The 25,921-nt window shown below is 34.6% G+C and overlaps 5 protein-coding genes across 8 annotated transcripts in view; all 5 read left to right on the top strand.

The window, feature by feature from the left end:
* LOC111712256 (ribosome production factor 1) overlaps positions 1-4,253 on the top strand; it is a gene marked incomplete in the record, with an annotated part of 6,451 nt that extends 2,198 nt beyond the window's left edge. Inside the window, 5 exon segments of one of the 2 annotated variants that reach the window (XM_023486824.1) lie at positions 376-460; positions 710-820; positions 1,542-1,631; positions 2,190-2,267; positions 4,138-4,253. In XM_023486824.1, the coding sequence (XP_023342592.1) occupies positions 376-460; positions 710-820; positions 1,542-1,631; positions 2,190-2,267; positions 4,138-4,243 (470 nt within the window). 2 annotated transcript variants of the gene reach the window in all.
* Positions 4,241-7,437, top strand: LOC111712260 (V-type proton ATPase subunit e 2-like). Of its 2 annotated transcripts, XM_023486831.1 has the most exons (6): positions 4,241-4,365; positions 4,803-4,881; positions 5,792-5,848; positions 6,356-6,453; positions 6,782-6,848; positions 7,152-7,437. In XM_023486831.1, exons 1-5 carry the CDS (start codon positions 4,258-4,260, stop codon positions 6,842-6,844), a joined length of 405 nt encoding a protein of 134 aa, XP_023342599.1. In that variant the 5' UTR covers positions 4,241-4,257; the 3' UTR covers positions 6,845-6,848; positions 7,152-7,437. The 2 variants fall into 2 exon arrangements, with proteins under 2 accessions (XP_023342599.1, XP_023342600.1); XM_023486832.1 differs by lacking the exons at positions 5,792-5,848; positions 6,356-6,453; positions 6,782-6,848; positions 7,152-7,437 and adding an exon at positions 5,321-5,581.
* Positions 7,429-12,420, top strand: LOC111712259 (60S ribosomal protein L18a-like). Its single transcript, XM_023486830.1, has 6 exons — positions 7,429-7,525; positions 9,892-10,033; positions 10,281-10,376; positions 10,916-10,974; positions 11,803-11,889; positions 12,058-12,420. The coding sequence occupies exons 1-6, from the start codon at positions 7,440-7,442 to the stop codon at positions 12,116-12,118; spliced, it is 531 nt and encodes a 176-aa protein (XP_023342598.1). The 5' UTR covers positions 7,429-7,439; the 3' UTR covers positions 12,119-12,420.
* A 385-nt stretch (positions 12,421-12,805) lies between these two features.
* Positions 12,806-25,921, top strand: part of LOC111712258 (peptide methionine sulfoxide reductase MsrB) — a 25,030-nt gene continuing 11,914 nt past the window's right edge. The window contains exons 1-2 of one of the 2 annotated variants that reach the window (XM_023486828.1): positions 12,806-12,818; positions 20,102-20,105. The gene's annotated coding sequence lies outside the window, so the exon portion shown is untranslated. The remainder of the gene's footprint in view (positions 12,819-20,101; positions 20,106-25,921) is intronic. The other variant, XM_023486829.1, reaches the window with a different exon arrangement.
* Positions 15,410-25,921, top strand: part of LOC111712253 (eukaryotic translation initiation factor 2-alpha kinase 1) — a 16,481-nt gene continuing 5,969 nt past the window's right edge. The window contains exons 1-12 of the mRNA XM_023486822.1: positions 15,410-16,166; positions 17,059-17,105; positions 17,402-17,461; positions 19,341-19,415; positions 19,958-20,057; positions 21,271-21,353; positions 21,985-22,027; positions 22,962-23,024; positions 23,709-23,820; positions 24,283-24,722; positions 24,988-25,064; positions 25,383-25,677. Of these exons, the coding sequence (XP_023342590.1) occupies positions 15,661-16,166; positions 17,059-17,105; positions 17,402-17,461; positions 19,341-19,415; positions 19,958-20,057; positions 21,271-21,353; positions 21,985-22,027; positions 22,962-23,024; positions 23,709-23,820; positions 24,283-24,722; positions 24,988-25,064; positions 25,383-25,677 (1,901 nt within the window). The 5' untranslated portion in view covers positions 15,410-15,660. The remainder of the gene's footprint in view (positions 16,167-17,058; positions 17,106-17,401; positions 17,462-19,340; positions 19,416-19,957; positions 20,058-21,270; positions 21,354-21,984; positions 22,028-22,961; positions 23,025-23,708; positions 23,821-24,282; positions 24,723-24,987; positions 25,065-25,382; positions 25,678-25,921) is intronic.

Below are 25,921 nucleotides of genomic sequence, written 5' to 3'. Positions count from 1 at the left end.
GTGCTCATTTTTACCTATAGGGGGGGGTGGAAATTTTGGGTATAAAGAATGAAAAAGGGTGATTAAACTTGCCTTTATTTGTCCAATTTTTATTTTCTCCCCAGATTTTAAAGAATAATAATAACCATTGAAAACGTTTGAATAACACATTTTCCTAGTCTTATAATTTTCTTTTGTAAATTTTAGAATTAAGTTTTCATTTTTATTAAGTTTTATTCAATACTTTTTAAAATGGAAAAACGAGGATATCCTCCACATTAATACTTAGATAAAGGTGATAGGGTATTATTGTGAATCAGACATTTAATTTTCTTTGAGGGGTGGGGTCTCTTGAAATTACGTATACAGTCCCTTTAATATAGCCTAATATTTTAGTTATTATAAACGAGGATAACAGAAGTCCCAACGGTCTTGTGGTCACACATCTTCCTGAAGGTCCAACAGCTTACTTCAAGCTCAGGTATAAACTTGGACTTGGACTTGGACTTGGACTTGGACTTGGACTTGGACACTTGGACACTTGGACACTTGGACACTTGGACACTTGGACACTTGGACACTTGGACTTGGACTTGGACTTGGACTTGGACTTGGATTGGACTTGATTGTATATTAGTTGATATATCAGATTTTTTCGATTGATTTCTTGTAGATTGATTGATTGATCGATTGATTGATTGATTGATTGTTTGATTGATTGATTATTCAGTAATGTGAAGATCACGAAGGATCTGCATAAGAACTACAGAGCCATTACTGCACACAGACCTGAAGTTATTCTGAACAATTTCACCACCAGGCTCGGTCACGGGGTCGCCAGGTAGGAGAATATGGATACTATTTTTTTAACATATTAATTTATTTTTAATTTTAACAAATTCTATAAATTGAATTTTATCAGCTGCAAGCATGTTGACATTTTTTTCTAAATCTCCAATTTTCTACATGGATATGGATATTAATTATTCCGTTTTTTGCCTAAGACGGGTGTATATTTTCTTGAGTAATTATTCCCCCTTCCTCTTATATAAATCATACTCCCCCCCCCGTCCCCGGAAGTTAATTTGCGGCGCGGAGGGGGTAATTTTCAAAAATATACACCCCTTGCCTTAGATCAACAATTTTGAAAATATGGAAACAACAGGAAATAGACAGTGTTCTGGGATTTCAAACGCAACTTTTTATATGTTACAGCGATACCCATAAAACCGTAGAAAAGTAAAACATCGTTTAAGTATTGTTACAGAGCTAACAGTTTTATTAGTAACTTAAAAATCAAGATATTCAGTAAAGTGGGTCTGTATACAGTGCACAACTGCTGTGTCTCATGTTCATTGGAATATTTAAAATCAATATTTGAGTCTTAGCAGTCGTCTTCTTATGACATAATTTATGATTCTCACTGTATACTAATTATTTATTATTTAAAACCACTATTCACGGAAGGTAAGGAAATTTGACACAAACCCGTGTTTAATTAAAAAATTTCCCGAAATTTTTATTTTTAATTTTTAATTATCTGCAAAACTCTTTATTTTTAGAATGCTTGCCTCCCTGTTTCACTATGATCCTCAGTTTACTGGTAAAAGAGTTGCAACTTTCCACAATCAACGAGACTACATCTTCTTCAGGTGAGTTGTATCTTTCAAATGTGTTCAACGAGACTACATCTTCTTCAGGTGAGTTGTGTAGACATCTTTCAAATGTGTTCAACGAGACTACATCTTCTTCAGGTGAGTTGTGTAGACATCTTTCAAATATGTTCAACGAGATTACATCATCTTCAGGTGGGTGGGGTGGACATCTTTTTCAAGTGTATTTAACGCCACAACACTACATTTTCTTCAGGTGGAAAGACATCTTTTCAAATGTCTAATTAACTTTTTAACCTTTTTTTGTAAGTCTTTTATTTATTCCTTTGAAATGCTATGAAAAGTTGCATTTAATTATCATGACTGGGTCGCCTTTAATTTGTCGTACGCTAAGGGCTTAATGTTACCTCCTGAACTAAATTTTTGTAGCCCTGAACACGAAAATTTTAGAATTACAGGGCATTTGTTTTTAGCCATAGTATTTAACAAGTAACTGACAAAATCATCATTAATTTTAGCGCGTGAGCTTGTAACCTTTGTATCAAAGCTTTATAAGTTATTTGTACCAAAATCATAATTAACCTTATTAATTTTTAGGCACCATAAGTATGATATCAAGAGTCAGGAGAAGGTTCGTCTAAAGGAACTTGGACCCAGATTCACTCTTAAACTTAGGAATACATTCTCATACTAGCTAAATTGCCCGGCGCAGCCCAGGTTGCTTATAGTTACACCCGTCGATTACCCGCACTCGGTCGATTAAACCGGGAAACTAAATATTCGCTTTAAAAGTCGATTCACTCAACTTGACTCTCAAAACCAAGATAAAAATATTCCTGTGGTTCCCTTAAGTTTCCATATCAAAATTGAGACAAACAAACAAACAGAGATTACTACTTTTTACGAGAATATATACTTGATTGTTATTTTAATTGAATTGATTTAATATTGACTATTGCAGTATTTATGGATTTGATTTGAATTATTTAATCTATTTTTTGATTATCGGCACTTAGTTTATCAATTTCATTTGGTGACATAAAGTTTGCTTTTTTTTTATTGTCTTGTTTTTGTTGTTGATATGTGGGCAGATTATTTACTGATGCACTGGCAGATTATTTACTGATGTACTGGCTGATTTACTGATGTACTGGCAGATTATTTACTGATGTACTGGCTGATTATTTACTGATGTACTGGCTGATTATTTACTGATGTACTGGCAGATTATTTACTGATTTACTGGCTGATTATCATTATTTACTGATGTCCGGGCAGATTGTTTACTGATGTACTGGGTGATTATTTACTGATGTACTGGCAGATTATTTACTGATGTACTGGCTGATTATTTACTGATGTACTGGCTGATTATTTACTGATTTACTTGCTGATGTACTGGCTGATTATTTACTGATGTACTGGCTGATTATTTACTGATGTGCGGGCAGATTATTTACTGATGTACTGGCAGATTATTTACTGATGTTAAGACACAGGAACACTCGGACTCCGTTGAGATCGAAGTCTTGTATACGTAGAGAACTCAAACCAAGCGTCCAAAGACACAGGAACACTCGGACTCTGTTGAGATCGGAGTCTTGTTTGTAGAGAACTCAACCAAGCGTCCAAAGACACAGGAGCACTCGGACTCCGTTGAGACTGGAGTCTTGTATACGTAGAGAACTCATGACCTACCCAAGGCACAGGGTGTCAAGATTAGTAGGTGAGAGGAGAGTAGAGCATCTTCATCCCAGAGACCAAGGATGCAGATAGGTTTAGCTCCGCGAGTCAGCGGAGAGGTTAAAGGTCTAGATCAACAGGAACTCAAGGCCAGCCTAGCATAAGAGTTGTTGAAGTGGTTGTGAGAATTCAGGATAATTTTTAAGCTCAACTTTTAATGTTCATAATTAATCACCTGGTTCAGTGCGTGGAGGCATGCACGGAACTTTTGAGGGAAGAATTACAATTATCACAACAAATATATATATATTATATAAACCATCCGTTAGAAAAGAATCAAGCAATATGGAGTAAAAGTTTCCATGTGAATATTTATCACGGATGATTTATAAACCTGGAGAAAGAGGACGAAAATAAGTTAGAAAAGTACAACTAACCCATCTTGGTCTGAAAGACAAGACCAATAAATAAAACTAAAGTGGCTAGACTTTTAAGCATTTATAAAACTTATTGACAGTTCTATTTAAAGATATGTATGATATTAGAGAATTAGATTCAATTTCAAGAATATAAAATAGGCTTTAGAAAAGGTTTACATAAAAATCTTAGATTGGTAGTTTGAATGGTAAGATAAATAATGGTAGATTCAATGTATTTGTAGAGATTTGTAGGATTAGTTGCTTGAAGATAGGGGTTCTCCGTAGGACGAGCTGGAGAACTTCTTGACTTTGAACACCCTGAACACACATTAGTTTATAAAGATCCACAGATTTTACAAAATGTACGATTGATGGTTCATTTGATCGCATCACTTGATTAGAAAACTGATCGCATCAATTAATTGAGAATATATGCTCCCTAGATCTCTGCAGAAGGGCACCTTCGACAGCAAGGAGGGTGACTACGAATGGATCATCACCGACAAGCGTCACGAGATGGAGACGAGTCGAAAAAAATTCTTTCTTTAATTTCAGAAAAGAAAATGGTGGCTCATTGGTTGCCGGTCTTGATGTTTACATTGATATGGGGTCTTGTGGGAGGAGTGGCGCCTAAGTTTGTGCCCCGGGGTCCACACCAGTCACTTATACAGGTAGAATTATCTCTTATTGGAAGAAGGGGGTGGCGCCTAAGTTTGTACCCCAGGGTTCACACAATTCAATTATACAGGTAAAATTATCTCATAGTGATGGCGCCTAAGTTTGTACCTCAGGATCCCCACCTGTCACCTACATAGGTTAAATTATCTCCATGGGGGGGGGGGGAAGCTAAGTTTTACTTTTTTGGTGGGATGTCACGTTTCTTCACTTCGGATAATTAAGTAAAATAAAACCCCCCTAGCTCAAAATTTCCCATAAAGTAGAAGTACTGTTAACATGAAAACATTTTAATGTAACTTTATGTATTATTTATCTTTAGCTCACTTGAGCTAAAACCTTCCTGAGATAATGAAGAAAAGGATAGTTCTGGGCCTTTTTTGTAGGTCATGACAGGTCAAAAAAAAATATAATAGTTACTATGTTTGTTTAGATGTCTTTGCTGCTGACAGGTATTTGCTGCTGGTTGTTCTGGTTATGCTGCTACATGTCACAGATGAATCCGTTAATAGGTAGGGTTAGGGGTACTGGGTACTCATGGACATCGTATAGGTAAGGTCAGGGGTACTGGGTACCCATGGACATCTCTGGCCAGAGATTTCAACCAAATCGATTTTTCAAACGATTGATAAGATCGTTTTGATGAATCGTTTTGAAAATTCGCTTTAGTAAATATCTTTTGTCGGAGAAAATTTTTGCATAACTTTTTTTGGGGGGTTTTATTTGCTGAATTGGGTAAAATAAATGATATTTTAGAAAAGATAAAATTAACTTTTATGTTAAAACTTTAAAGTATCAAAAAGAATGAAATTAGGCCAATTTAAAATATTTTCCCAGTAAATGAGCAAAAATAATTTTTCCCTCCACATGGGGGGGGGGGGGATTCTGAAAATATATAACCCTGTAATAAATTGATATTGAATTTTCCTATAATTTATCAAATATTTCCAGGTCCGGAGTTAGACATGAAAACGATGATTGCTCTGAAACACTACTGGGGGGATTTCTCATAATCCCTGAACATCTTGATCTTTCCCGCATTTTTTACAAGATGCATTCATTCCCAATTTTAACTAAAAGCAAACATATTCCCAACTTAAATTCCCAATCTTCTATTTGAACCTTTCGCCAACAATACATAGATCTTCTACCAGCAACCTTTGATATTTCGTAGTTTTGCCATGTTTATAAATTTATATATTTTTATAAAAATATTTTTTTTAAAACTACTTACCCTTACAAAATCAAAATTTATTGATATGCATATATTTATATTTTTGATAAAAATTTTAATTTTGTTTTCGTGCACAATGCACTAATGTTGTGTCTGCAATCTTACCTGAATTTAATCCAAATGTATATATATCAAACACCTTCCCTGTGATAAAGTTTTGCCTTGAAAATTTTAATAATTTATTACAGAAAATGAGGACTTCACTTATCCGTACTGGACTCGGCTTCGGCCATCTTGGAGTCAAGGTACTTTTAAACCGGTGTCCTGTATCAGTTCTTCTTCTCCTAAAGTTTTGACGATTTCAATTCATACGTAGTTAAACCTTATCTATTGTAGTCCGGTTCAAATTGTAATGAAGTGGTTCAAATTAGTGTACGTAACTGTCGTAGCATAAAGAGATTGTTGCGTAATTTCAAGTGACCCTTCATCCAAAGATGTCAATGCCCGATTTACAACGGTAGCCTTTAATTTTCATTTGCAGTTTCTCAGCGAAAGTGACTTGAACATTTGTTTGATAAGAAGCAATGGAGAAACTCGCAGAATTAAACACTTTTTGTGTCAGAAAAATCATATTTAAGATCGGATTAACGTTTCAAGGATATCGTTGTAAATAAGGCATTTCCATCTTTGCATGAACGGTCACTTTAATTTGCGTTTACAGTCCCTTTAAGCTACATCTTGAATCGGGTCATAGGATTTTCATTTTACAAAATGTTTTATGTTTCTTTAATTCTTATTTCTGTTTAATCTAGGTCCGTGGAACCACCAAGTACCATCTATCTCCTATGGAGCAGAGAGCATTCGCAGGAGCTATTTCATCCGGGGTTCCGAACACATTGTGGAGAATCAGGTATATCTAGGGTTCCAAACACATTGTGGAGAATCAGGTATATCTAGGGTTCCAAACACATTGTAGAGAATCAGGTATATCTAGGGTTCCAAACACATTGTAGAGAATTAGGTATATCCAAGGTTCCAAACACATTATGGAGAATTAGGTATATCTAGGGTTCCAAACACATTTTTTACATTCCCCTTAGAACCATCTTTATTCCTAATTCAGTGATAAAAACTTTTTTAAGAAGGAGGGGGGTGGGGGGGGGGGCGGAGTGGGATTTTTATCGAAAAAATAACCCTTTAGTTTGTACGCTCTAAAGTAACCTTTGTAAATTTTTCAGGAGATCCATTCTGACAGTAGTTCCTCCTTTTATTATCGCCTATCTCATCTACGACGCATCTGAGAAGGAAAACCATGCTTTTTCAAATTTTCTTTCTGTGAATTTTTTTTCTTCTTCGCCCAGTCGCCCACACTTGCAATTAGTTTAGTTTGAAAGCAAAAATGCATGAATTTAATGTTTCATTGAAAATAATAAAATAATTTTTTCCCCATTAAATAATTTTTACTTTCGCCCAGATTCAATTACTTATCTATGAATAAATGAATATTTATTTGATTTTTCTTTTTAAAAACTTAATTTTACCAAAAAAAAATAAAGTGGTGTTTTTTTATGAAACTTGTTCACGACAAAAATAAGCATTGTTGCCAAGGAACATGACCGTCTGCAGCGTAAACAGCCGGGACAGTTCGACCATGAAGTTTAAACAATAACATTGCAGTACACATTGTTTACAGTAGACCACGAAGTGTAAATAACAATGCAGTACACATTGTTTACATTTTAGCCCGTATAGTAGTAGTAATTTTCAGTAATGTATTACACATATATTTATAATAACCAGCTCTATATGATATTTATTTGTTCAAATATTATCGGTAAACGATGCCATGGATCCATTTATAGTTAGCTCTGATAATTCTTGATAATTTGCAGAAGAATGAAGGCTAAAGGTACCTTGAAGGAGTATACTGTTATTGGGAGAAAACTCCCAACAGAAGCGGAGCCGGTCACTCCCCTCTACAGGTAAATTCATCATTACCCCCACCCCACCACTTCCTGTCCCTCCCACTTTCTCCCTCCCTGCCGGCTCACCTCCAGGCTCCATTTCCGATCCCATAGATTCCCCCATAACCATCTTGATGGTTCGGACGTTGTGCATTTCTCACCTAATTTTCAATTAGGTCTTCACGCCAAATGCCGGACGCATGCTCAGTCATCATACCCATTTCTCACGCGCTTTTTTCTGTAAATATCCACAGTTCATTTATACTCTAGGAACGAGGAAAGCAAAGAGGAAACTGAAAAAATAAATCACAATATTAATCAGTTCCATATGATTTAAAAGTTTTAAATCAATATCATCAACTAATCATTATTTTACAATCAATCAATCACACGAATATATTAAATGAGTGCTTACATTTGGTGCATCGACTGAGTGGGTGGAGCACCGTCCACGTAGGTATATTTCTTGACGAGAATGTTTATTTAACCAGATCCCCTTATCTCCGAAGGTTCACTACTTAAATAGTTAAGGTCTGGGAAACAACATTCTCCAGATAATTTAGGAATCCGCACTGGGCTGGGAACAACGTTCTCCAGAGAGTTAAGGAATCCGCTCAGGGCTGGGAAACAACGTTCTCCAGATAGTTTAGGCATCCGCTCAGGGATGAGAAACAACGTTCTCTAGTCAATCTTTAGTGAAGTCTTCCGATCTCACAGAAACCAGTCATATTGTTTATATAGATAAGTTTAAAATCTTTTCTTTTTGCTTCAATTCACATATAAAATTGTAAGTTATAGAATAAACAGAGTAAATATGCATATAAAAGCAGGGTTGAATATAGGCTAAATATTATGAAAGTTAATAGAAGTACTTCATATCTTCATATGGTTGATCTGGTGATTATGCTTGAATTCAGTCCAGTCTTGAGTTCTCGGTAGGTTTCCTACTTATTATTTAACAGTTTAATGGGTCCCGCTGTATTAGCACTTAAACCAGGGAAACAATATAAACATGTTTTATTTTTCCTCCATTTCACTTTTCAGCTCAGCAAGATTATTCTCCATTGATCTAATTTGTTCTCGTTGCTTCTCTAGAATACCCTAAACAATAATAATTTGTGAGCAGCTGTTATTCAGCTGTAGCTGATAATCAGCTATTACTTAGCTGTTGATCAGATACTGATCAGCTGCAGCCGTTAATAAGCTATTACTCAGCTGTTGATCAGATGTTGATTAGCTGTAGCTGTTAATCAGCTATTACTCAGCTGTTGATCAGCTGTTTATCAGCTGTTTATCAGCTGTTTATCAGTTGTTTATCAGCTGTTTATCAGCTATGGATCAGTTGTTGATCCGATGTTAATCAGGCATCAATTAACAGTTATTCAACTGTTCATCAGCTGTTGATTGTTGTTGATAATTTGTTGATCATCTGTTGATTAACTATTGATCAACTGTTCATCAATTGTTTATTAACTATTGATCAGCTGTTGTTCAGCTGTAAATCATCTGTTTATCAGCTGTTGATCAACTGTTTATCATCTGTTTATCAGCTTTTGATCACATGTTAATCAGCCGTTAATTAGCTGTTGATCAGAAGATGATCACTGTTGATCAACTATTGATCAACTGCTGATCAGGTGTTTCTATCAGCGTTGATCAGCTGTTGATTAGCTGTGGATCAGCTATGGATTAGCTGTTGATCAGCGTTTGAACAGCTGAAAATCAGCCGTTAATCAGTTGTTTCTAATGTTACTCTAGAATACCCTTGACAAATGATATGTTGTCAATATTTTTAAAAGTTGTGCATTGGCCACTACGACATTAGCTTTATAGCCATATAATGATTTTATATTTGCTCAGTTGCTATGTTTTCTAAACCAAATTGACATTTTTTTCTATACCGAATTGACATTTTTCTATACCAAATTGACATTCATTCTAGTTCTTTCCTAAACAGGGCTTAAATATAGCTTTTACAGACGTATGGTTTAAACTGATTGATGGCGTACGAAAATTTCCATTACATCTGGTTTAAATGTTGAAATCGTTAGATTTAGGGGGAAAGCCTCCCCCCCCCCCTCCCTTTAAATCATTTTTTCTTATGACGTATTAGGATGGCTCAGGAACGATAACAGAGATTGTAAACAATAGATAGAATTTTGCTGGGCAGAGAACAGGTTCTTTAAATTCATTGTTCAGCATTTACTGCATTTGTTGGCCTCTTATTAACTTCGGAAAAGCACAATCGTCCTCATTTGTTATTCAAAGAGAGGTTTATAAGCTATTCTTGCAAATCGGGCAATTAACTCTCCAAGTGGACATCCCATCCCATTAAATTTTAATAACGCCAACAGTCCCTTTAACCTAATATGTTCATCTGTTAGGATGCGTATCTTCGCTACCGACCCTGTTGTTGCAAGATCTCGGTTCTGGTATTTCCTCCGTCAGCTCAGGAAGTTCAAGAAGACCACCGGGGAGATCGTCAGCGTAGAGGAGATCAGGGAGAAGAATCCTCTCAAGATCAAGGTTAATTATAATGTTATCAGCTAGCTTGGAAACCCATCGTTGCCCAGGGTACTTAAAGTTACTCCCACTATTTACCCGCTCATGGTCACGATTTTAGCTCTTTTTCCCAACTGAAAATTTCAATTTCAAAGCGCGAGTTCCCCAATCAAAATTTAAGGCAATTTGGTCCAGGGGTTCATGAGTTCTGATCGGACATACAAACATTACTAATTTACATAATTGCAACATGACTAAGATTTCTATCTAGAATTTTGGAATCTGGCTGCGATATGATTCCAGATCTGGGACCCACAACATGTACAGGGAGTACAGGGACCTCACCGTCAACGGGGCCATCACTCAGGTAGAAGGGGAAAGGAGGAAAGGGATGTGAGGTGAAGAAAGGGCCGGGGGAGGAATGTATTGGTTCGTTAATGATGTAAATTTATTTTATATTATTTTACACTAACTGAAGTGCCTGGCTTTGCTAGTGAAATTTTGATATTAAACATTTAAAAAAAAGTTTGAATTTTGGAGAAAATAATTTAACCTTTAAAGAAAATTTTTACTTTAATGTTATCCCCATTCCCCAGAAAAAAATGAATGTTAAAAGAAAATTTTTACTATAATGTTATCCACATTCCCCAGGGTAACCAATAACCATGGGTTCCCTCAAAAAATTTCAGCCAATTTGGTTAAGCCGTTTCGCCAGCTATAGTTAGCACATGTTATATTTATATATATTATATATATATCACTCAAAGAAAATCTGGGATTTCAATTGGTATTTAAATTATTTTTATCAAATCAGGCAAGTTTTTATCCATTAAAATGTGTAAATAATTTTGCGGTTTTATGCTCCATCGACCAACAAAAAATAAACCTATATTTATCTTTGTTTAGTGTTATCGTGACATGGGCGCCAGGCATAGAGCCAGGGCTCACGCTATCCAGATTATTAGGTAATTATATACTGCATACAGTGGGACCAGTGAAAGACGACTTTCAGTGTGGATTTTAAACACTAAAATGAATATAAAACACCGTGCAATGTACGTCTGTTCACTGTTCAGCTTATTTTAAGGCTACCACTGGTAAAACTATTTGCTTTATAACAAAGTATCATCATAAGATTGCTTTTATGAAAATACTCATAAATTCATTCCGTTATTTTTTTATTTTTATTATTTTCTTTCAGCTTTTCTATGCATACTGCATAGTGCTATATAAAAATATGAAATTTTTTATACCATTTACCGAGAAAAAATGTTCATAAATACGAATATCTTTAATATTTGAGTTAAAAAGTTGATCGCTTTTTGAAAGGTTAAGTTTAGTTTTTTTGAATCAAAATGCCAGTAATGTTCCAGTTAAACTGTTCTGTTGTGCATTTTATACCAAAAATAGATTTGAATAATAAAAAGTTTGATGAAATCCTCCCGACACCATAGACATACTATTGGTCCTTATTGAATCTTAGTTTCTTAGTCAACGTAACTGCGTTTTCACTTTTGACAGCCAATTACTTAAAACATTTATGCGTATTTTTGTTTCAAAGAAATTTTTATTGTTATGAAATCGGGAAGAACTATGTTATTCTCATTTTGTTAATACCAATCCAATAAAAAAAATCTAATTTATCTTGGGGGGGGGGGGGGTAATAAATTATCAGAGAAACCTTGCATTGTGATAATTCAAGGGTAAATAATTTCAACTCTTTCAAGCATTACTTTTTGATGATCTTGGGAAAAATTGGACATCAAAATGCCAGCCTTGTTAATACTTTTTAGGTGTGAACCTGTTGCCGCTGGTAAATGTCGTCGTCCTCTGGTTACACAGACACACGACTCTAAGATCAAGTTCCCTCTTCCCCGCAGGTAAATTAAGGGAAAATTGAAAAACTTGTCTGTTAGACAATCTTAAAGGAATTGTAAGCGTAAACGGTCACTTAGATTAGTGTCTTGTGAGTCGTAGAAGCAGAGAAGTCGGTCGAAAGAATTATTTTTGCAGCTTGCTAATAATTAATTTTGTGATTATTATTACAGGGTTCAGAAGCAAGGAGGAGCTATGGTACAGGCAAACCGACCATCCACGTACTTCCAGTAGATTCATATACCTGGAGCAAATCATTTAACTTGGACTAACATCTTGGAGCAAAATCCACCAACATCTTGGAGCAAAATCCACCAACATCTTGGAGCAAAATCTACCAACATCTTGGAGAAAAATCCACCAACACCTTGGAGCAAAATCAACCAACATCTTGGAGAAAAAGCAACCTTCATCTTTGAGCATAAACCGCCAACCATTTCTTGTTTTGTTCACTAGAGCAAGTTTTATTGTTATTTCTAAGTATATGATGAATGTTCTTTGTACGCCCTGTACCCTTCAAGTTTTCCTTTTACAGATAAAAATTTAAAATTTAAAAATGGCGAAACAGTTGATACAGATAATAATAGCAGGAACACAGGTAGTTATATCTTTCTTTAGTCAGAAAATAGTTTTCGATGTTTTTTCCGTGGTCGAAGCCTGATCTCGGTATCCAATTTGGGCACCTGTAAAATGAAAGACCAATGCTTAATTAATCCCACAATTAAAGTTATCCAATATCCATGCGATGTATGATCACAACGGGATAAATTAATCCTCAGTTCTGCATAATGTTTTTCAACACAAAGTTCTAATAATTTGATAATTTACCTAGTACATAAATGTGACAATTTGGTAAGTACCGAAATGATAGTAAAACATATTGTACACATATAAGATAGTAAATTACCCCCTACAGTTAAAGTTCACATCTACAGTAGTTAAAGTATTTAAACAGATAAAACCTTACACCTGAACAAAATGTTGAAAACCAATTTATTTCTTCTTGATCTAAAATGGGATATCTTCCGAATAGTAAAATGAAGGGTTAAAGGTATCTTTGTGAATAGGACATGCAACTCTTCAAATTGTAGGTTTTTGGAATACCGTCGACTTTCCCTTTAAGTGTGAATTAAAAATGTTCTTTTCTGAATTCGTTGTGTATGTTTTTAATACATTTGATTTGCCCTTTATTTTCTTAATTTTTAAAGTTAATTGAAGAAGATTAAAAAGTAAGATATAAAAAGAATAAATATGCGTGAAATGTTAAATGTTAACGGCCGGTAGAATTTTACTAGAAAAAAAATTATTTGATGATTCTAAAGTGTTCACACAAAAATTTCAAGTTAAAATAAATATCCCATAGGTTCTAACAACAAGGGGTGTTTCTAAAAATACGTTGCGCCATTTTAACGCCTTCAGTACTTAAGTTAAATATAAGAGGTATAAAAAAGGATTTCTTTACTTTGATTTGAGAATTCTTGAAATAGTTTTTTCTGTTCCATAGCTTGCTTGGAATTGGAGATATGACTGTTAGCATGGCAAATTTTTCATAAAAATATTATTTCAATCAATTAATCAATATTGCTTGAGAAGGTAAGTTTTCTGATTTTGGTGAAATAGCAAGGGAGTTACCTGGGACCACCTAGAAGCACCCCCCGTTCACCGTTGTCAGAATCTATGGTATAATTATTTTAACTTAAAATTTTTGCAGCCTGGTATGAGTTAAAACGACTGAAAAATTAATTTCAAAGTGACATAGATGGCAATTCACAACGGTACCCAAATCAAGTATGAATTAAATATTAATGTTTATAATTCGGAAACCTGATCAGTTTCATTTGTGGCTTCTCTAAAAAAGTGACTTCCGTATTTAAACTGTAGGAATAAAGGCATCAAGGGTACCGTTGGGATTCGGGCATTGCTATCTTTGCATGGAGGGTCACGTGAAAGTTCGGTTTCTTTGTCAAGGTGTTCGGGAAAGCATTCGCCAACGCTGTTAAACAAGAAATAAGGATGTCCGAAGAAGCTGCTAAACGGCATGCACAGAATAAAGGGAGTAATACTGCACATGCGGCGGAAACAGCTAGGTGGGTATTTTAATAACATAACGAAACAACTAGGTGGGTATTTTATTACATAAAGAAACAACTAGGTGGGTTTTTTATAACATATGGAAATAGCTAGGTGGGTATTTTATAACATAAAGAAACAACTAGGTGGGTATTTTTATAACATATGGAAATAGCTAGGTGGGTATTTTATAACATAAGGAAATAGCTAGGTGGGTATTTTATAACATAAGGAAACAGCTAGGTGGGTATTTTATAACATAAGGAAACAGCTAGGTGGGTATTTTAATAACATAAGGAAACAACTAGGCGGGTATTTTATAACATAAGGAAACAGCTAGGTGGGTATTTTATAACATAAGGAAACAGCTAGATGGGTATTTTATAACATATAGAAACAACTAGGAGGGTATTTTATAACATAAGGAAACAGCTAGGTGGGTATTATAACATAAGGAAACAGTTAGGTGGGTATTTAATAACACAGGGAAAAACTCCTTTTCTGCCCGAGTGATAAATAAACCCATGGAACTTTTTGCAAAAAGTCGAAATCCTTCAACGTATTTAAGAATAATAATGACGAACGTGTTAAAATGTCGAGAATATGTAGTTGAAGAAAAAACAGACAGAGATTACTACCTAACTTAGATATAAAGACATATTTGGATGTAATATTAATAACGTTACTAATTGATGGGGCTGCGAAGCTAGTTGAAAGATAGTTCGATTAACTTATTAATTTGTTGGTTGGTTAGTTGATATATTGATTGATTGATTGAGCGATTTATTGATTAATTGAGCGATTGATTGATTTATTTATTACAGGGTCCTGATTCTGCTGCCGGCTAAAAATGAAAAGAAACCCAATTTAGACCATTTTAGATAGATAGATAAACCGAGGAAAACAGTTTTTAGATTAATTTTCAAGTTTTTGTTAGATATGACGATATTTTTTTTTATCTAAATATGACAGATTATTGAGGGGGGGGGGGCAATATAAAGGGCGGGTTAATTTAATGTACTGTGTCGTTTCTCCTGGTATGTTCTGTATGTGTACTGTACAGATTGCTCTAGCTGGATTGATGTCGGCCCGGTTCATCAGCTCGCTCTAGCTGGATTGATGTCGGCCCGGTTCATCAGCTCGCTCTAGCTGGATTGATGTCGGCCCGGTTCATCAGCTCGCTCTAGCTGGATTGTTGTGGGAACTCGTACCTGCAGCGATGTCAAAAATCATTATATTAGAACTGAAACAAATCCGTTCCATAAATTCAAGTGTTTGTTTATGTTTAAAGAATCTTGCGCTTTGCCGCGTAGCATAATCAGAGTTCGCTGCAGGTACGAGTTCTCTCCAGGCATCACACCGGACTTAAACAGTGAGGAGGGGACTGAAACCTTCCCTACCCCCCTCCACCTGAGAAATTCATTTTATTATAGTTAAAAAACTGTTCGTGTTCAGATATTCATTCAGATTGTATTTATTCCTGTTAAGAGACCTTCCGAGCTAACTACCCGCCTTGCTCATCTCACACTTCAACCGTACATAATTTTGCATTGTACGAAACTCTGTGTTCATAACAGATTCATGTGTTGTACGTTAACAACTGTCTATACATTACCAGTCAATTATATGTGTGATGAAACCTAAATTATTCAATAATATTATTGTTTAGGCCGTACACATTCTTTGTATGTTCATGTACATCATACATGAGCTTGTTGTACAAAAATAAACTGATAAATTGCCTGAAATCCAGTTGTACATTTACCATAGTTATAAATATTACAGATGCAATGGAGAATGGAAAATCCCAGTCTCAAATCCTTGATCAGAAACCACAGTCTCAAATCCTTGATCAGAAACCACAGTCCCAAATCATTGATCAGAAACCCCGGTCCAAAATCCTCGACCAGAAACCACAGTCACAGATTTTTGACCAAAATTTCTATATTAGTAACGATTCCAAAAACAACAATGGACCTTCCTTAGATAGTCCATCAAGCAATAATAAAGGACAAAACAAAAATAATCTAATAAATAATACAAACCACAGACATTGTTTCACCTCCAATGGACATAGTTATAGTTCTAAATCTTACAATGGTATGCAGTCAATCAAAAGACGTCCTGAAAGACAGTCCAGTTTAGATGAACGTTACCTGGTGACGACGGACCTGGACTTCAAACAGAAAAAGGAATTAAAAACAATTAATAGGTAATAAACATTTAAGATTCCAAATTAGTAATTCAATCACATAAATTTGATTTATTTAGAATATTGGTTGACTGATTTTCGTTAAAGTTATTAACATAATGATTTTGGTACAAATGTCTATCAACATATGTCATGAGATTGGAACTTTTGTTTGAGGAACTCTGGAAATCAGAGCCCGCGATTTAGAAAATTCGGGAAAATACGGCTCGGATCTAAGCTGTCGTTGGGCCTTTTTCACCGCTTGAGCTTTCGGATTCAAGCTGCTCGTTTTACATTCTATTTGGCGGATTTTTATGGTAGGATTTGGCGCATTCCGAGTTTTTATGAGAACAAGACTCAATATTGAGGCTTATTGTCCACTAAAACCAACCCAGGTCGGTTTTATTTTCATTGGGCCTAACTCCTTAAGTCGAGCCTAAGATCTTGCATGTTGCAGCTGTCAATCACGTGGCACAAGCTGTCGTCAGAGTTGGGTCGAAGATTGGGTTTAAGAAATTACGATTTGAGCCGAAGTTTTTAAATCGCGGAACTTGAAGCGACTGAGCTCATAATCCATTCGAAATAAAGATGAAAATATCATGATCTCTTATTGACCTAGAGCCGATTTTTTAATGCTTTTTTCGGGCTTTTGTTTTTAGCATATTTGTATAGACATCCGAGAGGAATTAACTTAACCCTCCAGTAAAAAATGACTTTAAAGTTCCGAACCTTGACTTCTTCCAGTGATAAATGACTTTAAAGTTCCGAACGTTGACTTAAATGCATCCATGTAAGCGATGTTTTACTTCATCGTAATGCATATTGTGTTAAATGTGTTCAATGGAACGTAAATATTAAAAATTATTTATTTTGCTAAAATTCTCTTTTTTCTCAAAAATATATTGATTTTTAGACTGAAGGTTGGGGGTCAACAAAAACTTCTCAGAAAATGCGCAACAGGAATTTTTAAAAATCCACTAAATATTTGGAAACCTTTCTCTATTAGATTTATCCATTATCCATTATCCAAAATAAAAATAATTGTTTTAAAACTAGCTTTTTAAATAGGAAAACTAAAGAACGTAAAAGGTTTTTTAATAATCCTTCTTCCAGTTTAAATTAAAAATATATATTTTGTAAATGAAGAAATGAAGATGCACGTTCGTTTTATTAATATAGGACTCGAAAATAGGACTTTGTCGATAAGATACATTTTTTATCACAATGATGTGATTGTTTAAATTTATGGAAGTTAGATGAAAATTCGTTGGTTTCTCGTTCAAGGAATACCCTGGACACGTCTAAACTTTCAATAGGTAACATACACTTTAAGAAATAGCATGTTTTCCCTTTGAGTAATAATGCCCCCCATGATCATTATTTTTTTCGCTATTGATTTAAACTCTCTAACTGCCTGAGAGAAATGTTATAATAATAATTATTTACAACTACTTTACAGGGAAGTCGAGAGATTTTTATTTTACCCAAGGGTTCCCTTGACCAATTAGACAAAATTGGTCAAGGGATCCCGTGGTTAAGTAAACTTTTATTTTCACGTTAGATCTAAACTATGTCAGGCTGAAAAGCCTTGATCTAGAAGGGGCCCAATGGACATACCTAGCTTCTTGAATTGAGTTGAACTAATACTGAAAACGTATCCATCCCCAAAATAGAAGTTTAGAACGTCGAATTTGCGCTCAAACTCAGGATTTACAGATCTTTAATAAGTTTAATATGTCTCAAATGAATCCGAAAGAAGTTTTCCACAGCACTGCATACTCAGTTCAACTACCTTACTGGAATTATTAGAGGGGTGGATATTTGGTATCTCATAAAAAATTTTAGGGTTTCAATAGGTGAGAAAGAAGCTTTAAAAATATTTATTTTAGATTCTTATCACAATTCAGCTATTAAAACTTGTAAAATTGTCCTCTCCATGGAATCATCTATATATAAATTTGGCTTGTCTGTCTGTCTGTTTGTTTGTTTGTTTGTATCCAATAAACGTCAAAACGGCTGAACCGATCGGGCCCAAATTTTTTGTGGGACATCTAGGGACTCCAGGGAAGGTTTATGAATCATCAAAATTTCAAATATTTGTCTCCATCAAAATTCGATCATCATTAAATTTTTTAAAATTTTGAAAATCCGCGAAATTTTTTGTGAAAATCCGCGAATTATTTTTGTTTTGTTTTACGATGTACACAAAGAGAACATGTTCACAATTAATTTAGGAGATGGGCGCGAAGCGCCCTCTAAGGCTAGAAAGAAGGGCGCGAAGCGCCTTGAATTTCTAGTGTATTAAAAAATATTAACCCTTTTAATCAACTTTTGTCTTCTATGCTAGGGAAATTTTTTTATGATATTTTGACTTATTTGTCGAATTGGGATATTTAGATATTAAGAGAGAAATATCTTTTTACAAGAGAATGATTTTCATATTTGCCTTCTCGGTAGATTGGTAATATTTATAAAATAGAATATAAGCTAGTATAAACTAGTTTTGTTCAGTTTGTATATTGTAAAATCCATTTCTGTTTTGTTTTTTGTTAGTTTAAATCGGTTTTGTTTAGTATAGTTTTATCTAGTTTTTTTATGTTATAAACTAGTTTTTTAGTTTGATTATTGTATAAACCAGTTTTGTCTAGTTTGTTAATGTACAAACCGGTTTTTTCTAGTGTATAATCTAGTTTTTCTAGTTTGTTAATGTACAAACCGGTTTTTTCTAGTTTGTTATTGTATAATCTAGTTTTTCTATTGTATAATCTAGTTTTTCTAGTTTGTTAATATACAAACCGGTTTTTTCTAGTTTGTTATTGTAAAATCTAGTTTTTCTAGTTTGTTAATATACAAACCGGTTTTTTTCTAGTTTGCTATTGTATAATCTAGGTTTTCTAGTTTATTGATGTACAAACCGGTTTTTTTCTAGTTTGCTATTGTATAATCTAGTTTTTCTAGTTTATTAATGTACAAACCGGTTTTGTCTAGTCGGTTAACTGTATAAATTAGTCCTGTTATGTTTTTGGATTATAAAAACTGGTTTTGTCTAGTTTGCTAACGGACAAAATAGTTTGCTTGTTAAGTGTATAAACCAGTTTTTTATAGTTTGCTTCTTGTATAAACCAGTTATGTCTGATTTGTTTATGGTATACACCGGTTTTATCTATTTTGATTTTATAAACCGGTTTTGTTAAGTGTTGATATCTCTGGTTGACCAGCTTGCTGCAGCTTATGAACATGATGAACAACGGCGGAAACTGTTCACTAAAGGTAGAGACATTTTTATGAAAGAAAAGGACTGTTCTCGTGCTTCAAAATCTAATTTCTTATATGAATATATTTAGTGTTTCACCAAAGGCGTACACAAGGGGGGGGGGGCTATGAGGGCTCACCCCTTTCCTTAATCAGTTAAATATATGGTTTTCAGTGAGTTTCAGGCCCCTAACCCCACTTGCAGAAAGAAAAAGAAGCCACGTGGACACATTCCTGTGTAAGCCCCTGTGTGTTCACAGATTTTTACTGTTTTAATTATAAATTTCTTTATTCACTGCACAGGGGAAGGGTAGGGGGGCATTTAAAAATAATCTTATTCTTCAGAAGAGGAAATTCTTATTAAATTCTCGGTGAAGAATTTATGACTTCACCCAAAATCTTGAAACTCACTCAATATCCTGTACACCATCCTGTATCCACTATCCTGTATCGACTACCCTGTATCCACTATCCTGTATCCACTATCCTGTATCCACTATCCTGTACCCACTATCCTGTATCCACTATCCTGTATCCACTACCCATCCATGTTTGTTAAGAGATTTGTGAGTCCTTGGTTCAAATGGAGTTGGTGGAGCCAACCTTTCTCCTGGAGGAGATGGAGGGGCTCAGGGCTCAGTACAGTCTAGCATTCTATAGGTCGGTAGAAATCACGCGACTTTAAAGGGTCCCTTCATTCAAAGAGAGGTTTAGTTTTCTAATAACAGCGGTATCGTGTTAATACTTTTATATTCAAGGATAAATGAGAAATCCCTATTTATTTAGCTAAAAATGGACACTTTCGCGGTACTTGCGGATTTATCTTGCAGAGACAAAAAAGGAAATTTTGGATTACCATTGTGAATTGGACATGTCACTTTCTAAATGGAGGCTCATTTGAAATGACGTCTTTAAAACCTTTCAAATATGCGAAATTACAGGCCGGTGTCATACATGGAGCGGACTCTTACATGTCCCATGACCCCTAAAGTTTTAACCATTTTAACACAATGTTAGACATAAAAAGCCATGTTAAAACATTAAAAATTATTTGTTGACATATATTAATTACGCATTTAGTTTATAAATGTATTTTAAAAGGAGTAAAGGCAAAAAGGTTATTTCCTCTTGAATGTTGTCTTCCTTTCAAATCGTCAAACAATTAATAGTTCCTCAAGACATAATTTTTAAGGTTTTTTTTCATATCAGAATACATTCATAAATATCGGGAAATGTTTTAACATTGCTTTTTATGTCTAACATTGTGTTGAAATGGTTAAATAGGAGGAGTCCGTCCCATGCAAGAGTCCGCTCCACGCATGACACCGGATCAATTCCTTCTCATTATATTTAGAAGTAATTCTACATAGCGTAGCGAGCGAATAATTAATCGCCTTTCATTTTTATTTTGTGTGTAATATTATTTTTGGTTTATTTTTGTGTCAGGGCTTAGTACAGCATCTCCTTATATGGGTTGATGACACTTGACAGCATTGCGTGGAATCAAGTTAAAATATCAGTAACGCTTTTGTTCAAGGAACTGTCCACGTAATTTCAAGTAAAATATATTTACACAATTCACAACATTACATTTCCTTAATCTGAGTAAAGCTGAGGAATATATCGTCGAATTTTAACTTGTTAAGAGATAAACTTTGTTAATTTTCTTTCTAGTCGTTGCTGCTTTAAACCGTAAGAAACCACAGGTGAAAAATAGAAAAACAAGAAAATCATATAATATCTGGTCTGATGAAGGTGTTAAGGCTACAGTTGTGGAATGTGAATCGTTTTTTTTTTTAAGAAAGGCGAAGGGAGTGATACTTTCCATTTCAGGATAGTCTCAGACGATTTTAGACTTCTTAATATTTGTTAGGTTAGTTGGTATGGCTAGAGCAGGTTTACCAGCAGCTAGGACTACTAGACTACCTGCCCTACCTGGACCAGATCATTATCTAGGTATCTTATGTCAGGCAGTTTTTGTTCTTCATTAAAATATTAAATCCCTGTCAGTAAAAAAGGTAGCCTGTACATTTCTGATCTTATGTAGTCGGTCGTTTTTAGTGTTTTCACAATAAAGTTCCTTTGATGTTTACATGTTTATTGTTTAAAGATTGTTAAATGTTTTTAAATTGAATACAGTCGAGAAAGGTTTGTTTCCTAGCAACAATTACAGTATGTTTTGATGTGAATAATAAAACGTGAACTACAGTGGTAGGCGATTATATCATTATTTTCTATTAAACAGATGGTTATCATAAACATTGTTGTCAGCCTGTCAATTGGAAAAGCTTCTCTTTGATTACTAGCAAATTTGTTAACAAAGTCGTCTTAAATCTATTGATATAATCGCTTACCACTATGTAAGGACGAATTTAATTCAAGGGTTTAAGTTAATTATTTTAAATATCTTCCAGTGAGCACTCATAAGCCACCTCTTCAATCTAATTATAAGAGATAGAAACTCTTTTATCACGTATGAACTATTTCACCAATTTAGTCATACTGACAGTTTTATAGAGTGAAAGATTTCTGAACTTCTATGAAAGAAGAGAATGAGTTTTAGCTTTTAAATATCACATTTTTTCAGCGATATCCAGCTCAAAACCTGAAAATATCTATCAGTTCTCTAGGTAAGAAACTTGATAAAATAAAATAATCACAAAAATAGTCCATTCCACCCCTTTGTTGGAAATTTTTAATTTTTAATTCAGGAGTGTCACTTTGAATATAAAGTATGGAAGAATGACAACCCTGAAAGTCTGATTTGATTTGATTTGATTTTTATCTTGATCTTGATCTTGATCTTGATCTTGATCTTGATCTTGATCTTGATCTTGATCTTGATCTTGATCTTGATCTTGATCTTGATCTTGATCTTGATCTTGATTTGATTTAATGGTTCTGATCAATAAATTTGTAATAAAAATATTTGTATTTCTAATTTGCTTGATTAATTTTGGCTTTTTTCTCCAAAATGATAAAAGACGAATTCAGGAAAATTCCTTTTATTTAAAAAAAAGTTTTGTTTAAAAAATTTTACTTACTTTTATTTTTATTTATTGTCCTTAACTATATTTTCTAAATTTTCTAAATTCTAAAAACTTCCGCACCATTTTTAACACCCTTTTTTGTTCGTGGATCGATTTTTGAAATGATCTTAAATTATTGAAATATATATTTATATAACCATATACATAATACTAGCCTTATAGGGCGCTTCGCGCCCATCTTCTAAATTAATTGTGAACATGTTCTCTTTGTGTACATCGTAAAACAAAACAAAAATAATTCGCAGATTTTCACAAAAAAATTCGTGGATTTTCAAAATTTTTAAAAATTTAATGAAGATCGAATTTTGATGGAGACACATATTTGAAATTTTGATCATTCATAAACCTTCCCTGTGGTCACGTGATGTCCCATAAAAAATTTGGGCCCGATCGGTTCAGCCGTTTTGACGTTTATTGAATACAAACAAACAGACAGACAAACAAACAAACAAAAAGACAGACAAGCCAAATTTATATATAGATAATCCACCATCAGACCCTTTATTTTCTTCAGATATAAACAAGAGTTTGTGGAAGAAGAACTGATAGGGGGAGGAGGATTCGGCGTAGTTTACAGGTTATTCAGTCAAACTTACGAAAATTAACACCCCCCCCCTTCATCTTCAAGTGAACGATAAACGATAATCGATAAATAGATAACGGTTAAGAAAAAGCGATAAATGGTTTTATAACGGTTTAATAAATAAATAAATAAACAGTTAAGGATTATCAATAAATAGACAACGGTTAAGAATAAGCAATAAATGATTATTTAACGGTTAAGGATAATCGATAAATAGATGACGGTTAAGAATAAGCGATAAATGGTTGTATAATGGTTAAGGATAATCGATAAATAGATAACAATAAACAATAAACAATAAACAATAAACAATAAACAATAAACACTAAACGATTAACGATTAACGATTAACGATTAACGATTGATTAACGATTGATTAACGATTGATTAACGATTGATTAACGATCGACGATCATCGATCAACGATCAACGATCAACGATCAACGATCAACGATCAACGATCAACGATCAACGATCAACGATCAACGATCAACGATCAACGATCAACACTCAACACTCAACACTCAACACTCAACACTCAACACTCAACACTCAACACTCAACGGTCAAAACTCAACAGTCAACGGTCAACGATCAACCGATGATTCATTAATGACGAATGACTGATTTGATGACTGACAAATGACAAATTTTAAGTATTAAATGATAAAAATGCAGGGCTAAGAATAAGCTAGATCATGGTGTCTATGCTGTTAAGAAGGTATTTGTGAAGATCTGCAAGGAAAGCACAATCCTCAAAATCCTACGAGAGGTCACAGTACTAGCGAAGGTAAACCATTAAAGAACACTCTTATATCTTAGTCTACATAAGAAACCCTCCACTCTTCATTTATGTCCATATTCGATATAAAGAATATCAAAATCCTCTGGTTAAAGATAAAAAATGAAATTAATTATGTTCAATTGCAGTTTCTATAAAAGTGATTTAAACGTCTTTTTCTGACTCGGAAAAGTGTTTATTTCTGTGAGTTTCTCCGTTGCTTTTTATAAACAAGGAATGCGCAAAAAAAACTTACGCAGAGAAACCGCAAATGAAAATAAACAGTTTGATATCTAATTCATACTTGATCAAATAAAGCTTTCAAGTTTACCGTGTAAATCGGGCATTGCCATCCTTACATCTAGAGTTACTTGAAATTACGCCGACAGTCCCTTAAACTTTACAACTATTTAATTATTTATATTTTTATGTATTCAAACATAACTGAAACTAGTTGTTTTATTTGATAAGGTAAATCATCCGAATATAGTTGGATACAAGAATGCCTGGTTAGAACCATTTGTCGGAGAATACTCAGGTTCTAGTGATGAAACTCAGTCCTACACTTCTCCGTCCTGTCTAATCTCGTCCTCAACCTCAAGCTCGGAACAGGTTCCAATCTCTAAAAAACCCGCGACCTCCAGCATTTTACCTAAACCTCCCCAGGAGGAGTCCAGCATGTCAATCCAGTTCTGTGATTCTGAAACTGGATCCAGGTCCTACAATGCCAACTACACCGTAAGCTTTAGATCTTCAGAGTCCTCCATGGATACCAAGGAGAGGGTGGTCTGGAATAAGGAGTGGGAGGCCCTGGAGGAGGAATTAGATTGTGAAAACTCAGATTTCGGTGACAATCTCGGTAACATGAGAAATGATTTCAACTTTAAAGATGATCCTATCAGAAGTAGGGGGTAAGATATTTAAAATTTATGTTCGAGCCCGTTTCGTATCAAACTTACGTATTAGCATTGTCCGTCCTGGGGCGATATTTTGCCCCTAGATGTCTTGCGTAAGTTTCTTATTGATAGATAATGAAACCGGACACATCTAGCGGTATAATAATCCATCTCAAAAGTACGTCTTTAAGAAGACCATTAGTTTGATAAAGAACGGGCTTTGGAATTTTTAACAAAAAAGTTACAATATTTAATTTTAATTTAATTGATATGATTTTAGGGATTCAGAAAACATTAATTTTATCTCTAATCAGCACAAGAAAGTGACACTAGTCGAAACAATCGTAGAGATGACAGGTATGTAAGATGAGATAAGAAAAAGATCATGAAAGATCTCCGATGTGGAATCCCCTGACCGCCGTCCGAGTAAGGGTCTCAGTCAAGTGCTGATTCCCTTACCAGTTCAATTTAAAGGGACTGTTGACAATTCCTAATTCTCGACGATACTCTTTAAACATTGTTCTGAACAAAAATGGTGGGGAGGTTCTTATTTTTCTTCTTCTGAAAATAGACAGTTTTATGGCCTATTCATACATTTTCTTGGGTGTTTATTGTATTCAGTGAACAATAAATATTTAAGTAGTTTTAAGAAACCATGTTTAATTTATATTTAAGGTACTCCACCAGAATGGGATTCAGAAATAGAGCGGGTCATTGGTAAACCTCAAACTCCAATTTCTAAATCTACCCTTCATCATACAAATCCGGGAACAGACCATAAGAAAACCCGCGGAAAGTTCTGGGTCGGAGATCAGTCTAGTCAGGACGAAAACTCTTCGTCTGTCGTCTTCCTTCCATCTGGTCCAGGTTCAAGGAGGGAGTTGGTGGAGTATTCACCTAACAACTCTGCTCCCAAACTAGAAAGAGCAATCCTTTTCATACAGATGGAAGTTTGTACCATCACACTTAGGTAGAACTTCAGGGGTGTAAATTTTCTTGGCAAATTATTCTCAACCCCTCATTGAAATTCCCCCCCCCCCCCCCCCTGAAGTTAGGTATGAGTTTAGGATTTTTTTCGCGGTTTTTTTTGGGGGGGGGGGGAATGATTTTTAAAGGGAAATATATGATTTTTTTTGGGGGGTGGGGGGAGTATCCATAATGTTGTCCAATTTTACCCTTATTTATTAATATTCAGAAACGGGAAGGACTCATAA

This window comes from Eurytemora carolleeae, unplaced genomic scaffold (genome assembly GCF_000591075.1).
Source record: "Eurytemora carolleeae unplaced genomic scaffold, Eaff_2.0 scaffold1169, whole genome shotgun sequence".
Classification (NCBI taxonomy): domain Eukaryota; kingdom Metazoa; phylum Arthropoda; class Copepoda; order Calanoida; family Temoridae; genus Eurytemora; species Eurytemora carolleeae.
The sequence above is the reverse complement of the archived record's forward strand: the minus strand, read 5'-3'. Positions and strand labels throughout refer to the sequence as shown.